Below are 17,220 nucleotides of genomic sequence, written 5' to 3'. Positions count from 1 at the left end.
TCTCTGAATTTTTTATTTTTTTTGCGATCTGAAAAATTATTGCATCACCCAAGCCTACCCGAGTATAGCCGAGGGGCGCCGGCGATCACTGTGGAAAAAAGCGCCCCCTGTCGTCTCCCAGATGACATAAGTGATTTTGGAATGGACTCAATGAAAATGAATGGGGGAAAAAATCCGGTACTCCACATTTTCCAGTTCACTGATCCAGCCGGGGTTACCAGAGTTCATTCTGGAGCCTCAGAGCCCCGCGGATCATGGAGTTCTACTGTATCGCGTTGGATCCATACACGTATCGATTTTTTCGAATGGTGATCAGGAATTGGAATATACCAGTTGGATACCATCTGATGTCAGGTAAGGACTCTATGTTATCAGTGGTAGGATAATCAGAGTAAGTTTGATGAAGTTATAAGCTGTTTTGTGAAATGAAATTCTTTCGGTTTCACTGTAAAAGTCTGTGAGGAAATCAACGGAGCGATTATCAGTGCGCGGCCGTAATGTGCTTGCGTGCACGTATAATATTGATCATCTAGCGTTTATTTGAAAACGATTCATAAAAAGGCCGACGAATATCAACGTTGTGGAATATTCCACTAAAAGACGATTTTCATAGAATGCTCCAGAATGAGCTGTTTTTTATATCAAAACGGGGGCTTTTCTAACTGCTCTGAAACGGAAACGACGCGATAAAAAAACAATCTGCCTTCACAGCACTGACTGGAAAATAGTCTTTGATAATGCGATGGGCAGATTAGACAGACACATAGCCATAATTTAAAACATAGATTAGGCGATATTAACGTTAACATTGGCGCCGATGGTGGCATTCAAGCGGTAAAACGGAAAACCAGGCGTGGCGCTCAAAGTGTTAAGAGATGAGATGTTTTGTATTATATAATCTTTTAAACTGTAATGGGCATTTCCAAAACAGTCCTTTTTTGTAACTTCCTTTAAAATAAAGATGACTTTCTATAATCCATTGAGTTCGAGCACTGCTTTCTGCCAGCAATGGGCCACGATGCTGGCCGACGCCCTGATTTCCTCTAAGGTGACTATGTCCTATGGTACAGATTGAATCAATTGACTGGTTAATGCTTTTCAGCTAGAAGATATATATATATATGCTATGTACTGTATAAATACTATACATGACAATGTTTGTTGTTTGCGGGTTCCGGTATCTCTGTGTCCGACGGACTCTGTCGAGCTATGTGGCAAATCGATCGTCTAAATCACTGCAGGATTTGATGGTCGGTCCCGCTGGCGGAGGAGGAGAGGAGGACAGGGGCGTGCAAGCAATGATTACGTGTTAGTACAGTGGTAATACTTATTAACAAAGTAGTAATACAACCAAGCTTTCAAATGAGCAGTATTACAAGTCCTTTCGTAAAATGATGATAATAATGATGGTAATAATAATAATATAATATGTTATTATAGTCTATAAGAGTTCTCCTAGACATACATTCGGTTTATTACAAACAAGAAGAGATTAACAACTCTTCATGATTACATTTCATATCAACTGGATATAACTAGACCAGGGACTTGAAGTAATCTAGACAGAAATAGTAATTGACTCGAGAACTTGGCGAGTTTAGCACCTCGCCGGGGGATATCGAGCGGCCGCGGGTTTATATCTCGAGTAGGTGATTGAGATATATAGAGACTACCTGTAGCTTTTATCAGTACCCCAGTTGCTATTGCATGTACTTATTTGTGTTTCATTACACGTATATATGTACATGCTTACCAACTGTTTTGCCTGTTTTATAGCAACATTACTATCACCGACATCTAAGGGAGATCCCCCCTTGAACGGCCCTTCTAAGGTTTCTCCCCTCCACATTGCCTGTTGTGCTTTTTTCCTATTGCTAGGTTTTTAGTGAGTTTTTCCTTACCTTCGCATGGGGTATGTCTGGGAGTGTTGCATTAATTTATTCATTTATTTATTTTGGATTTCATGGTGTTTTTGTTTTGTTCTTGATTTATTGTGATGTTTCTTCTTGACTTGTTTAAAGAAGACGTGTCCGGCCCATGGGGACATTAACGTTAGGTTATGACTATAACCAAGTTCTGTTAATTAGGGGTGACGCTTGGCATCACTCTGCACTCTCTCGCGTACGTGCACGCGCACGGAATAAATTCCACAAATGTACCTTTAATACCAGTATTAGTCTGACCACACCCCTCATCAGCTTACCTTCATAAGCAGGTGTGTGGTCACCTGCTCTCCTCCTTCCCAAGCTTTCACCACAAGGTGAGGTCAAGGGCTGCAGCGGCCGTCGGATGCCAAGCGTCACCCCTAATTAACAGAACTTGGTTATAGTCATAACCTAACGTTAATGTCCCCATGGGCCGGCGGAAGGGGCGTATGCTGGCGTTGTCGCATAACCAAGCCTCCACAGAGAAGTAGAGCTGCCGCGATAACCGCATTACCGCGGTATCGCTGTTGCATCACGCTCACCGCAGAGTTAGGCTGAATACCGCGTCACCGCTGTTTTTTATCATAATAATAAAGTTGGCTTGCGGCTTTGCAGATATACCCTACTCGGTTCCAAGCGACCCTATTGGGTAGAAGTGGTACCAGAAAAGTCATGTGAAACATTGCAGACCACTGACTGGTCAGAAGAGAGACGCGTCACAGTTTGGAGGCTCTGAACAAAAACAGAACGCTGCCATCTTTACTGCCTCGCTAAGGATGCATTTCATTCAGGATTTGTTTGCGACAGAACCAAGTGCAATAAACAAAAAAGAATGGATTCACTGTGTATTCTGCCTTATTTATTGATGAAACAAAACCGACATCAACCCAATTTACCACCGAGCGGAGAGTTTAGTGTCACAACAAGATCGCTGATGTGTTAAGTTGGTTGTTGTTATTAGCCTAATACTACCGTCAGCTGATATACACGAGAGGTAACGTTAAACCCGGGTTGCTTGGTAGAATACACAATGAGAGGTAACGTTAGCTTTGGCAGAATAGACGCAACGAGAGTATGGTTAATGTTGTTATTGATTGATTGATTGATTTAAACTGTGTTAAACTCTGGCTTGCTGCAAGCCCTCGGACACGGAGCTTTCAGTGTACACAAGCGAGCGGCCCCGCCTGCATCCCCACACGGAGACAAACGGAGTAGTACCTGGCTGCAGTGGAAAAGGAACAAAGTACCAGGTGCCTAAAGCGGGTCGAGTCGAGTAGGTACTATGCAGTGGAAAAGCGCCATTAGACTAGAGGCAGGCTATAAGAGTAGACTACTAAAAAAAAAAAAAAATGCATTCAAACTTTTTTCTTTTTTTGTGCGCACTGTGCGGTAATAACCGCGGCGGTAGGAAATATTTCGCAAATTAGTGCGGTAAGGAAAATATCAATACCGCGGCAGCTCTACAGAGAAGGCTGACACGATCGGCAGACGTCATGAACGTGCAGGGGCACCCTCAACCGGTGAACCCGGGAGTTGACACTGCAGCAACACACCAGAGAACCAACCACCCAGGCGTTACCCTATGCAATGGTTGGTCCCATAACCCCTCAGGAAAGAAACCCCAAAACACACCTGCGGCACTGCCGCAGCCCGGGTTCCGGTTTCCAACAAGGTCATCCCGGGCCTACGGGTCAACGAAACATTACCCCGGACCGGGCCCGGTGATACGGGGAGCACAGGGTCCCCCGAGGAGGCCAAAACCACCCCAACAGGCCCCTCTTCGCCATGCGTAAGAGAAGAGCGTAAAAAATGGAAGACCAGCCCCAGCACCCCGCACTCGGTATTCCCAGGAGGTCACCCAACCAAGTACCAACCAAGACCAACCTGCATAGCGGCCGAGATCCGACGAGATCGGGCGCGTACAGGTTGGCACGGCCGTAAGCCATTACGACAGTGCAGAATACAACGTACCCAACAAGGGTTCCATAACGCTCAACCCTGCGACACCCGGACCGACCTAGCACTTTTTCCCCCTGAAAAAAGCCCAAGTCCCTCAGGGTACCAGAACAGCAGATCTGCATCCCCGGCGGACAACGGGTGTAACCGATCTGGACCAGCGCGACCAGAACCAGTCCCGTGCCCTAACCACGCCGACCTGCCAACCCGAGGAGAAGGGGCAGATATGCGTGTTGATCCTAAAACATAAAAAGAAGGCGCCACACAGACGTTTCGGTACGAACCGCACCCGGCGGCCCACCCCCAGGGCGTGAGACCCTTCCCCATATGTTCAGATCCATTCCGTTATCATCCCCTGACATGAACGGGAACCCATCGACAACCACACAGGGTGTCGGAAGAGGAAAAAAACCCCATCCCAATTGCTTCATAAAAATGCTGTTTTAACCCCAAGCAATCAAGGCGCGCCAGTCAGCTAATGTCCAACAGAACATCCTGAGCTAGCACTATGTGTGCGTTTTGACATACCCACATCAACAATAGGCTGTTTAGACCATCTTATTGAATCCCCAAGACGCCCAGGGGAACGACAAGAGGGGCGAGATGCAATCAACTCCATGAATGAATGAATGAAAAACTTTACCCAACAGATTGCAGAAAGGGTACAACCCAGTACGGCGCAATACACACAATTGGTTAAGGGGAGGCAGACCTGAGAAAGACGTTAGTCTAGTTTCCATCAGGGACCCTCATTTCCAATCCATATAGACACATCCAACTCTTTATAATAATAAAGAAAAAGCATCACCCGTATGACCCAACTGCACAGCTGGGAGTAAAAAACCTGTTTTCACATGATTTTAATCCAGTCACTCTTTTTAATCAGAGTGTAAGACCAGACCCTCCCAGAAACACCTTCCCACATGAGTTTATAGTCATGAAAAAGATATGCCAACTGTGAGTCACGTGACCAACCGACTCAAGTTTACACATAAATCGGGCGCAGCAGAACTGTGAGCCCTACGCCCTAACTCGACACCTTTAAGACACCTCAACTCATGGAAGGCGTCGCCATAGCAACACCGCTACAACGGGCGGGGAAACCTGCCGGCTCCTGTCTTGTAATAGGAGTCGGCAGAATAACCCCCCCCCCTGCCAAGACGTCCCACCGGCTTGGCCCTGACTGGCTCAGCAGAAGAGATCAAAAATCCCCTAAACCAATCAAGTGGGAAAAGGAGGGGTTTATTCGACACCCCCTCACGAAAAACACACTTCATACCCTACACACAGAAAACAACCGTAGCCATTTTGAAAACCTCCGGTAGAATGCAATGCATAGCATAAGCTAATACAATGCCCGCTACCCACAAAAATGTGAACAGGATTTTACAACAAAACACAAGTCGCCTGTGTGTGAATCCTACACCCGTTGACTATGTCGTACATAGTAAAAAACGCTGACCGAGAGTAAACGGCTAGGCCGTGGAATGTGCGTGTACGAGTATTACTGCAACTAAACAACACAGCATTGTGAGACACATACTTAGTTCAAGCAATGGAATAACACCAGTTTCTACCTGCATGTGGAGCATCAAGCTAATAGAACCTATTACTGAGTGTACGTTGCAGACCTTGCTTAACCTCATAACACAACACGACTCATCTCACAACGTAAAAGGGCAGATTCATATATACACAACCCCACCATATGAATTGTTGAAGAAACACACAGTTTGTTCGGCCAAAACACAGTCCCCCTTATATCGGGGAACTTTTTTATTTATTTATAAAGTGTTCTAAGGCACAAAATCATAGAGGGGCCAGGGAGGGTGTAAAAGAGAGGGGGGATACAGAGAGGAAAAGTCACTCAGCGGCGTCTGCCACCTCGCGCCGCTCGAGTCTTGCCACCCCGAGGAGCCCCGGAGGGACGGTAGGTTACTGTCTGCTGGACACGACGTTCCCTACCGTCTCCTCCGGTCGTGGATGGGCCGGCGGTGGCAGAAGCGCCGTTTCGTCCCCTGGCCCTCTTGGAAGGGCCAGCAGCGGCGGCAGAGGCAGTGGTAGCGGCGACGGAGACAGCTCGACGTCGCGGAAGCCTTCTGACTCCACCGGCAAGGACGGGAGGCGGAAAATGGGGTTGGAGAATGGACCTCTCCTCTGCCATCTCTCTGCATGTTGAGGTCATCAACCGCAGGGCCTTCCCGAACAGGCCAGCGTCGGAGAGGGCGGCCGTCAGAAGAGGAGCTCTCTTCTTCTCTGGCACACGGGCCTGCTCCAGCCAAAGATGACGCTGGCCCAGGGTGGCCAGGGCGCGCACTTCCCCCATGGCTATGGCCAGCACCTAAGAAAGGTGCAGGACAGCTCCCGCAGCCTGGGTGATCTGATCGCATTTCACCTCGTTCAGATCCGTGCCGCCCGTCATGATCCCTGATACAAATCTAGCCAGGTGGGCGATGTTAGACGCCGCAGCCAGCGATTGTGTACCAGCGATGAATGACTGGTCACCCCAATAAGCCAATCGCCTAGCCGATTTCCCCTGGAGGACCGGCTTGCATAGGGGTTCCCACACCATATCCGGACAGAGGAGCACGGCCATCGGACTGTCAAGCCGAGGCACGCCCTCCCCCATACCTTTGACTAACCCCGACACCCGCGTAACTGGTACGTAGGCGGGAGTTAGTCCCATGATGTTGGACACCGCCTGACCCCGACGAACATAGGCCCCCATTGAGGGGAAAAATGGGTAGACAACGTCCACCCCTCTCACTGGGGGACGCTGCCAGGGATGACCTATGAGATCATCAGGGACAGGTGCAGGCAGCGGCAGCGGCACGCTGTTTGCGGCGTCGGCTACCGCCATGAGCTCGGGAAACAAAGCCTGCAGTTCCCCCTGCGGACCTTCCTCCACCGACCCCGCATCCCTCACATGCAGCAGGCTGCGACTGGTCAAGGAGCCACAGTCTGATGTGGCCGACAGTAGGGCATCCTGCTGATGAGGCCAAGGTGGTTCCTCGACATCCTCGAACAGGGAGCCCCATGGAGCCATTTCCCCCCCCTCCGGGGTCTCCTGAGGAGGGATACTCTCCTCCACGGGGCCATCATACAAAAACCTGTCCGCCTCTTCCATGAAGTCCTCAGTTTCCATTGGAAATCCAGAGCCGGATGCATCTTCGCTGGTCTCCAGCAGTTCCCCAAACCCAGGCCGTTCGCGTCTGCACGCTACCATCTTGCGACGTGAACGGGCAGACGCGAAAAGTTTGCGTCGCAAATGTTCTGGCTCCAAGACAACCCCCCGTTCACCAACGGGCGATTCGCCGGAACCAGAGGAACCAGAGTCGAGATCAGGCCATCGCCGGAGCGACGGCACCGACTCCTCGGCTCTTCGGAGGCAAACTATCCATCGGCTGCCTCCTGGGCTGGGTCGGCAACCACGAAAGTGGCAACAGCCCAGCACCAAGGCGCACGACGGAGGCGGGAATGGAGAACCGCTGGTGAAGAGTAGGTCTAGCGGGTCTACTCTCCGCGGAATACATTATGACCCAACTTTTTCTTTACAACAGATGTGAGAGAAGAAAAAATTAAGCACAATGTAAACTCGTCACAACTCTTTTCAACTAACAACACGTCAAGTGGGGTACTACCAGGCACTTCCTTGTGGTGAAAGCGAGAAGGAGGAGAGCAGGTGACCACACACCTGCTTATGAAGGTAAGCTGATGAGGGGTGTGGTCAGACTAATACTGGTATTAAAGGTACATTTGTGGAATTTATTCAGTGCGCGTGCACGTACGCGAGAGTGTGCAGAGTGATGCCAAGCAGAGCCCCTAATGGAACAGAACGTGTATTGTCGGGTCTTACAAATAAATTTGATTTGATTTGATTTAATGTGTCCTAGCATGATGGACCATCCAGACCTGTCACCTAATGTGTCCTAGCATAATGAACCATCCAGACCTCGCAATATTTTGCATGCCAATATCATATTGATACACTTACACCGATTTCTCCATCGACTTCCCTATTCAAATTTAATATCTCAAACCACTCCACCATCTCTAACTACAATTTATTGTTTAATTTGATCCAATCCATAGTATTGTCTGCTTTGTATGTATTATGATTTTCTTCAGACAACGGGGACATCCTGTGCTCCCTTTAAAGTTTCTATAAGCTTCAGAGTCATGTCCTTTATCAATGTATCAAGCACAAAAAAGACATGCATGCTAGGTATATACTGCCATTGCCCTTGACCAAAGTAATGACATTACAACTGGAGTTGAGTCCCCAGGCACCGCCATGTGTGGCTGTCCACTGCTCCTAAAATTGTTAGGATGGATCAAATGCAGAGTACGAATTTCATAAAATGTATAACTTAACTTATAACTTACCAAGTTGAAAATGCTTCATGGTTACGTATAGGTAAGAATTTGCAATTTCGACCATGTCATGCTACAATTCTGTCTGGTTGCAAAGGAGCTTTGCCTGTGATGTTCATTAACTTGGTCACCCGCTGAAGTCATGTTTGAGGATAACATATAACGGAACGTAAACCAATCCCGGTCACCCTCTTTATCTGGGAACGCCCAAACCCAACTTCGGTCACGCCCCATCTTGCGCGGCATTCTGGATCTTTCCTCACAGCCCCACCAGATTTTCACGTCGAAAGGTAGGTGATATGAAATCATACTTATTTTAGAGTATATATATCAAATTTCATGAGTATTCATCTATATTTAGTCATCTAAAGACTACTAGATGTGAACGTTTGTACCACTGCAACGTTATAATTGTTCGAATGTGTTCGGGGCGACGCTGATTTCCAAGTAAAAGTAGCTTCCTGTTCCTTAAACACGAACTCCCACTCGCCCCAAGATGAAGTCAGATTGTTTGGTTATGTTGCTAGCATATATAGCCAGTGTTTTGTCCGACGAAATGTGTTGTACATTTGTAATCTTAATAAGAGATCTAAGTTTGTCTGAACGAGTGATGAACTGAGGTTGCGCGAAAATAATCGAAGGGAGAACAATAATTTTCGCGGGGAAAATAATGAACTGGTTTTCTCTCTCTCTCTCTCTCTCTCTCAATCTCTGTATAAAAAAACATCTGAAGCAGTGACAAAGTCCAGAGACAGCACAGCAGACACGGTAGGTTTGTGTGTGCTTGTTTGTTTCTCTACAGGTGAATGGAGGTGTGTGTGTGTGTGTGTGAGGCTGCCATGCTGAACTGGGTGAAGGTAAGGTTGTGTGTGTGTTTGCATGTCTGGTAATATTTCAGCATAATCATTTTGGTTTCATGCTCATTCATATTCAAGTTCATTAACAAAAGGCAAGATGTTCTTGATACCTTCCATTGTTCTGCATCTTTTCATCAGAATTTCACTCATATCCAACAAACCATAGCAATAAACTAAATTCATCATTGAGGTCAACAACCTCCTTATCCATATTCAAAAAAACAATTCAAATCTAATTTAATTTCATCATAAATCACTCACATAAGTTCCCTCCTAGCACTGTTTTTTTTAAATAATGTGCTAAATAAATCAAATAAAATAAACTCGTCAGTCGTACAATAATAATAAAGTTCATATTATTTTACTTTCTTGTTTAAAATATTTTTGTGTGTTTGCAGAGCATGCCTAATATCCGGCAAATGCGGAAGAGGGAGAGGAAGGTGCGTCTGTGGACCCAGGAGGCCATGGATCAGGCCATTGCAGAGGTCAGAGCAGGCAGGTGGAGTGCGAGGCGGGCAGCCACGTTGTTCGAGGTCCCTAAGTCCAGCCTGATCGACCGACTCAGCGGAAAGGTGTCTCTGGCCTGCAACATCGGCCGGGGCACCTATCTGACCCCTGAAGATGAGAGTTCCCTGGTGGAGTACTGCTTGTACTCTGCCAGTTATGGGTTTCCGCTGACGAGGTCGCAGGTCCTGGCCCACGCCCTGGCCATCTATAACCTCCGTCACCCAGGGAACCTAAAAACATCCCTTGGCCAGGGGTGGTGGATCAATTTTAGGGAGAGGCAACACCATCGCCTCACGATCCGGATCCCGGACACCATTGACCGTGGGAGGGCAGCCTGCGCTAAGAGGGGGGCCATAGAAGAATACTTCAAGCTCCTCACCAGCACCATGGAGGAGCACGGGCTGAGGGAGAAACCCCGTCATATTTACAACTGTGACGAGACGGGGTTTCAGATGGACTCCAACCGGAGGAAGGTCGTTGTGCCCCGTGGGACGAAGCACGCCTACAGGCAGGCCCAGGGAACCAGGGAACACATCACGGTCCTGGCCTGCCTCAACGCGGCTGGGGAGGACGTCCCCCCTTTTATTATTTATAAGGGGGGCTACCCAGGAGGGCCCTACAATAGGGAGGGAGTCCCCAATGCCCTCTACGGGAAGTCGCCAGCGGGGTACATTGACTCAGAGCTTTTTAGGAAGTGGTTCACCGACCACTTCCTGAAGTATGCCACGGAGGAGCGCCCGCTGCTGCTTGTGATGGACGGTCACCAGTCCCACCTGGATCCAGAGCTGGTCCGGACGGCACAGAGGGAGAGGGTCATTCTCCTGTGCCTACCGCCACACACCTCTCACATCCTTCAGCCTCTGGATGGATGTGGTCTGTGTGAAAAGTACTATATAGATAGTTATTCATATTTATTACATGGCGTTTTCACATTCGCCGAAATGCTTGCTTGTGATTGGTCAATAGCCCGTGTCAGAGGTCCGTTATCACACAATAATGACCGCTGTGGGACAATAATGACCGCTGTGCGCAGCTGTTCGCAATCAAGCCCACTACAACACTGTATCAGTGCTGCTCAGCATATGCACAGCTGCACTCAGTCATGCAATCAGACCAGAGACCTGCCGGCTGCCGATAATAATAATCACTTTATTTGGGCTGACAGAGCCACAGAACAACTGCGTCTTCATTTGATCTAGTCTTGTCGATGAATTAGGTATATTGTTAGTAAGTTAGCCATGTAATAAGCGGGATAATGTATAGCTTTACTCGATCATTGTCGCAAAATAATTGACCTTCACTGACGTTTAAAACACCTCAGCGCTGCGCCTCGGTATTTTAAACTCCGTGTCGGTCAATTATTTTGCGACAATGACCTCGTAGCTATACATTATCCCTTACTTATTATTGGACCTTGGTATATTGTAATCAAGCAGCGTCATAATAATAAATTTCTTTTTAACTGCAGGTCACACCACCAAGAGGCAGAAGCTGGGGATCTGGCGGTGTGGCCGGTGTAAAAAGGCGAACCCCCCTGTGGACTCTGAGGGTTTGGTGTCGTGGGTCCAGTGTGACAACTGTCACAAATGGTTCCACACCATGTGTGTCCAGTGGGAGGAGGAGGAGGACGAAGATGCTAGTTTCTGGTGTTACTGGTGTTTGGATGAATGAGTGTATGAATGAGTGAGCGAATGAAAAAATTTATAAATATGTATGGTGTGCTGTAAATAGTTATTGTTCTAAGTTATGTTTATTGTATTTTTTATATAATGTTTATAAAATTTTATGAAGTGCTGGCTGTTGTGTTAAATTTGTCATATTTTTGTTGAAAACACATGTACTCACAAATGTTAATGTGACAAGTGATTGTGATTAATATTTTGTTTGTTAGACAAATAAAATGGGGATGTTGTTTGCTCCTGAGATGAGATGGTAGACAAACGACACTACCTTCCAGCTGACAGTAGATGGCAGCATTGATTTTAAAGGATGAAAACAGGTTCAAACAAAAGAACTCCATTTTCCAAGACCTTTTTTCACAGTTCACAGGTCAGCAGGTCGGTAAAAGTTGATGAAAATGCGATCTGAACACAGGAGCGTTAAACTATGAATGCGCCCTCACGTCACCTCAGTACAGTGACCGTGAATGGCCACCTAATTATCATAATTAAAGTGCATCATTAGCATTATGTTTGTTGTCTAAAGGGAACTAAAATGGTAAAATTTAAGTTTTTAAATGATATCCGCATATATAGGACAAATAAAACAGCGTTGTTTTGTAAAAAACTCCAATGAAAACGGCGCAAGGTACGTAATATTCGCTATTGTTATGCAAATGTGATAGAATCCTATAAAAAGGTGGACGCACTTGGGCACTGTGACGTTAGATGAGAAGTTATTTTACGGAGAGAATATGAAGACAGAGATCCCAGGACAACACTAGTACATGCAGTTCTTAACAATAAATGCCAGGGTTTAATGAAGTTATTGTATCATACCTTTATAATCTGCAGCTGGACCCCTTCGTCTGTCTGGGGGCCTTGGAAGCAGCCACATATCGTCTCTATGATCCTGTCGATCAGCCTCTTGCCTGGCGTGGTGCTGTCTGGAGCGTTTCCCGTCAGGTGGCCATACGCTATCAGTTTCTGAAGGAGAACATAGTCAGAGTGGAAAACATTGAGCCTCATCCATGAAATGTTCTTGCACACAAATTTGTTCTTACACACTATAAGAGTTTTTTAGCCCTCAATGTAGTCTGACAGGAAGCAAAGCCTGATGGATGTTTGTAACTCCCATCTATTGTGTACCTCCTGTAACATTAATAATAATAATAATTAATTTTATTTATATAGCGCTTTTCAAGAACCCAAAGACGGTGACAATAAGCAAAACAAAGAACAGAGAAACATAGAACCACAGGGAACAAGCAACAGTATGAATACACAAGACATAAAACCACGAGTAACAAGCAACCAATACAAAAGCCAGTAGGGGAACAATCAGGGAAGTAAGGAAACTGAGGGGAGGGAGGGGGAGGTGTGGGAGGGGCAGGAGACGGAGAGAAAGTAGAGAAGGGGAAAGGGAGGTGGTAGGTTGGAGAAGGGTGGTTATGGATAGGGAAGGTTGTATGCTTGGGAGAACAGGTAGGTTTTGAGTCGGGATTTAAAGGTAGAGAGTGAGGGAGAGTCTCTGATGGTCTGAGGGAGGGTGTTCCAGAGTCGGGGTGCAGCTCGTGAGAATGCTCGGTCACCAAAACGTTTTAATTTAGATGACGGAACGGTGAGGGAAGCAGTGGAAGAGGACTGGAGGGATCGGGTAGGGTGGTAGGGGAGAAGGAGGTCAGTCAGATAGGAGGGGGCCAGGCTTTGACGGTGAGAAGTAGTCATTTGAAGTGAATGTGTTCCTTTAGTTAATGTTTACCAAGAGAGTAAGCCTACCTCAGAATTGTATAAAACGAAGTTATTATTATTATTATTATTATTATACCAGTATTGTGATTGCACTATTTTACTTTAATTAACTTTTTTTGACCACCTGTAATTGCACTGTTTACTACCGTATTTCATACAGTACTTGCTTGGTTTCAATAAATGAACCCAGTCCATTTTACTGGGTTCAAACTGACACAAAATGTTGATTTATTCATTATGATCTGTTTGAAAATTATAAATATAGGCCTCTCTCTTATACATGCCTCCTCCTAATACAAGCCTGGTATCCGCTACAGTTGAAACAAATACAAGCCGGGGTTACTATTAGAGGAATTACGGTATATAATAATAATAATATAATAATATATAAATCCACCAAGTCTTTCTGCCTCTACACAGGCAGTCACATTACTGCTCAAGCTCCTCTATCTTATATGTGTCCATAAGTGCTTGTTTATAGCTACCTTCCTTAAATCGGGAGCCAGTGGATGTCTTTGCAAATACTATACATACTAAATTGATACTATGGATGCATCAATACTGATACTGGTTTCAGATATCAGGCAGATACCAGGCTCAAATATATGCGTGTGTGTTTCTGGCAATCGGATACAAAGAGACACATATCAAAGGAAAGTGACTTCTGTCCCACACAGAAGGAGGTTAACACTTTGAATGCCCATCACGAGATATCTCGAGTTATCAGCCCGCCCCCTGAATGCCCATCACGAGAATTCTCGTTTTATTTTTTTTATTAGCGATCTGAATTCATATTTCATCAACGAGTCTACCATTGGTAAACCTGCCCCGCCAGGCGCTCCGATGTGAAAAAAGCGCCCCCTATCGTCTCCCAGATGGTAATGCACCCTTTTGGATTGGACTCAATGAAAATGGATGAGAAAAAAAAACTGCGGAATCCACATTTTACTTCTCACGCATGTAACCGGAGCCGATCAGATTCATTCTGGACCCTCAGCACAGCGTGTAATATGTGTTTTACAGTATACGCGTTGGATCAATAAAAGGATCGATTTTTGGAATGGCGATCAGGAATTTGGAATAATCCATTTGAATACCATCTGATCACAGGTAAGGAATCTATTTTACCAGTCTTAGGATAATCAGACATTTTTTCACAGAGATATAAGCTTTCCCCCTATATGTGATATGGCTGTTTGACTGTAAGAGCGATCAGGAACTGAGATAATCGATTTTCAGCTTGCGGCACCAGCGTGCACACGTATACACATATACTATCGATAATCTAGCGTTTATTTGAAAACGATTCATAAATAGGCCGAAAAATGACAACGTTCTAGAATATTACAGTACAGGGCGATTATCATGGAATCTTTTTTTTTCTTGAAAACAATGTTGACTGGAAATTAGTCATTAATATGCGACGGGCAGATTAGACACATAGCCATAATTTAAAACATAGATTAGGCGATATTAATGCTAACATTGAAGTGGATGGTGGGCATTCAAGCACTAAATGTGCGCCCCCTGCTGGGCACTGAAAGTGTTAAGGTTGAAGGATGATCTCTAATTTGCTCGATACTACGGCTCAAAGTGATCTATATTTTCCTGTAAAAGTAACGGATCAGAACACTTCATCAGGTGATTCTTAAAAGGTTTTGCTCTCTGGTAGCAGCAGAGAAGGACAGGCTACGGTGCGCCCCTGCTCCATACAGTCACACCATTGAAAGAGATAATGAAGCCCTTTGCCGTACAATACAATATCCTTTCAACAGGCATCATAAAAAGGAAAACGTTTAAATAACGGAAATAAAATAAAAGGAAGCAACACTGCTGTGGACTGATGCTTTGCCTCTAGAATCAACTACAAGAGTCTAATGGTAGGGTTGAGGAGGTGGGGTATGGATGAGGTGGGGTGTGGAGGAGGTGGGGTATGGAGGAGAGGGGGTATGGAGGAGGGGGGTATGGAGGAGGGGGGTATGGAGGAGGTGGGGTATGGAGGTAGGGTATGGAGGAGGGGGGTATGGAGGAGGTGGGTATGGAGGAGGTGGGGTATGGAGGAGAGGGGTATGGAGGAGGTGGGTATGGAGGAGGTGGGTATGGAGGAGGTGGGGTATGGAGGAGGGGGGTATGGAGGAGGTGGGGTATGGAGGAGGGTGGTATGGAGGAGGTGGGGTATGGAGGTGGGGTATGGAGGAGGGGGTATGGAGGAGGTGGGGTTGAGGAGGTGGGTGTGGAGGAGGTGGGGTATGGAGAAGGGGGGTATGGAGGAGGTGGGGTTGAGGAGATGGGGTATGGAGGAGGGGGTATGGAGGAGGTGGGGTATGGAGTAGGGGGGTATGGAGGAGAGGAGGGGGTATGGAGGAGGTGGGTATGGAGGAGGTGGGGTATGGAGGTGGGGTATGGAGGAGGTGGGGTATGGAGGTGGGGTATGGAGGAGGTGGGTATGGAGGAGGTGGGGTATGGAGGTGGGGTATGGAGGAGGTGGGTATGGAGGAGGTGGGGTTGAGGAGGTGGGGTATGGAGGGGGTGGAGTTGAGGAGGTGGGGTATGGAGGAGGTGGGGTTGAGGAGGTGGGGTTGAGGAGGTGGGGTATGGAGGAGGTGGGGTATGGAGGAGGTGGGGTTGAGGAGGTGGGGTATGGAGGAGGTGGGGTTGAGGAGGGGGGGGTATGGAGGAGGTGGGGTTTTCGTTTCATGATATTTGAAAACAGACATGTTTTTGGGACAAATCGTGATGGAAAGGGGGGTTGTTGTTGTTGTGACACATAAAACACAAAGATACTCTAATAAAATAAGATAATGTGTTAGAAGCTGCACCAGTGGGATGAAAATACAATAGTTCCCATCTTATTATTGTTATTAGAGGAAATGAGAAGGATTTGGTTAGTCTCCCTTTGAAAGGTCTCTGATAAACAGACCTACTGGCCTCTCAGTGAGGATTCACTGATAAACAGACCTACTGGCCTCTCAGTGAGGATTCACTGATAAACAAGACCTACTGGCCTCTCAGTGAGGATTCACTGATAAAACAGACCTACTGGCCTCTCAGTGAGGATTCACTGATAAACAAGACCTACTGGCCTCTCAGATAAACAGACCTACTGGCCTCTCAGTGAGGATTCTTTGATAAACGAGACCTACTGGCCTCTCAGTGAGGATTCACTGATACATAGACCTACTGGCCTCTCAGATAAACAGACCTACTGGCCTCTCAGTGAGGATTCACTGATAAACAAGACCTACTGGCCTCTCAGTGAGGAAAGTGGGAAACTTTTCAAGAAAAGGAGTCTGTTTAGTTCACAAGGGTCACTCCACCAAAAAGATAAAGCAGATTTATTATGCTCATAATCTCACACATATCCCCAAATGACAAACTGTTTTGTACAAATTCATAGGGTTTGAGAGTTATTGAGTTAAAGAGTTGGTACATGTGATGTCATTATGATGTTATACATATTATAGATTTAAAGGGTTGGTACATGTGATGTCATTATGATGTTACATATTCCAGAGGTATTAAATACAGCTCTGTGATATTATGAAAATTAAGAAAATATCAAGCCCATAAATTATGCCTTTGCAGGTAGGGTTATACAGTCTTGATATTGTTTTTCATCATTCCAATGAGCTGTTATTTAATACATCCTATCCCATTAGTCGGAATGTGACATCACACATTCCAACTATCTAATTCAATAACTCTCCAATGAAATAAATGTGTACACAACAGCTTGTAGTTAAGATAAGATACGATATTCCTTTATTGATCCCCTTGGGGAAATTCAGGCATCAGAGCAGCATGGGGGAGGGGGGTGGGAGGTACAGGTAGTATAAGACATGTTACAGGTCATAGAATTATAGTACAGTGGGGGAAGTAAAGATTAAAATAGAATAAAAATTGGATATATGCAAGATTATGGGCGTAATTATTATTTTTCACTATTCTAATATGTTCTTGATCGAGCGTTCCTTTAAGACACCCCATTGAGCCTTCGCCTTCCTGCACAGAGCGGCACTGACCTGTAAACAATCTAAAGATGTGATGACGATGCGGGGACATTTGGACTGGCAGGCAAGCTCGAACGGAAGGAAGTACTTGTCGGCTTCGATGAAATTCTCCTTGGACTTGACAGGCGGCAAGGCGCTGGAATCCCCTTGGTTTGCTCCCGGCAGGGGACTGCGGGTGGAA

General features: G+C 46.2%; 2 protein-coding genes across 2 annotated transcripts in view; one reads left to right on the top strand and one right to left on the bottom strand.

Moving 5' to 3' along the window:
* LOC311239458 (uncharacterized protein) overlaps positions 1-17,220 on the bottom strand; it is a gene marked incomplete at its 3' end in the record, with an annotated part of 106,847 nt that overhangs the window by 32,697 nt on the left and 56,930 nt on the right. Inside the window, exons 3-4 of the mRNA XM_084327766.1 lie at positions 17,052-17,208; positions 12,118-12,264 (exon numbers count right to left, since the gene is read on the bottom strand). Of these exons, the coding sequence (XP_084183892.1) occupies positions 12,118-12,264; positions 17,052-17,208 (304 nt within the window). The remainder of the gene's footprint in view (positions 1-12,117; positions 12,265-17,051; positions 17,209-17,220) is intronic.
* On the top strand, positions 8,490-10,516 carry LOC311238838 (uncharacterized protein; the record flags this gene model as incomplete). Its single annotated transcript, XM_084327039.1, has 4 exons — positions 8,490-8,545; positions 8,989-9,023; positions 9,511-10,475; positions 10,507-10,516. Exons 3-4 carry the CDS (start codon positions 9,514-9,516, stop codon positions 10,514-10,516), a joined length of 972 nt encoding a protein of 323 aa, XP_084183165.1. The 5' UTR covers positions 8,490-8,545; positions 8,989-9,023; positions 9,511-9,513.

Source organism: Notolepis coatsorum, assembly GCF_963971535.1.
Source record: "Notolepis coatsorum genome assembly, chromosome: 13".
Lineage (NCBI taxonomy): Eukaryota > Metazoa > Chordata > Actinopteri > Aulopiformes > Paralepididae > Notolepis > Notolepis coatsorum.
This window is presented reverse-complemented; position numbering and strand designations above follow the sequence as displayed.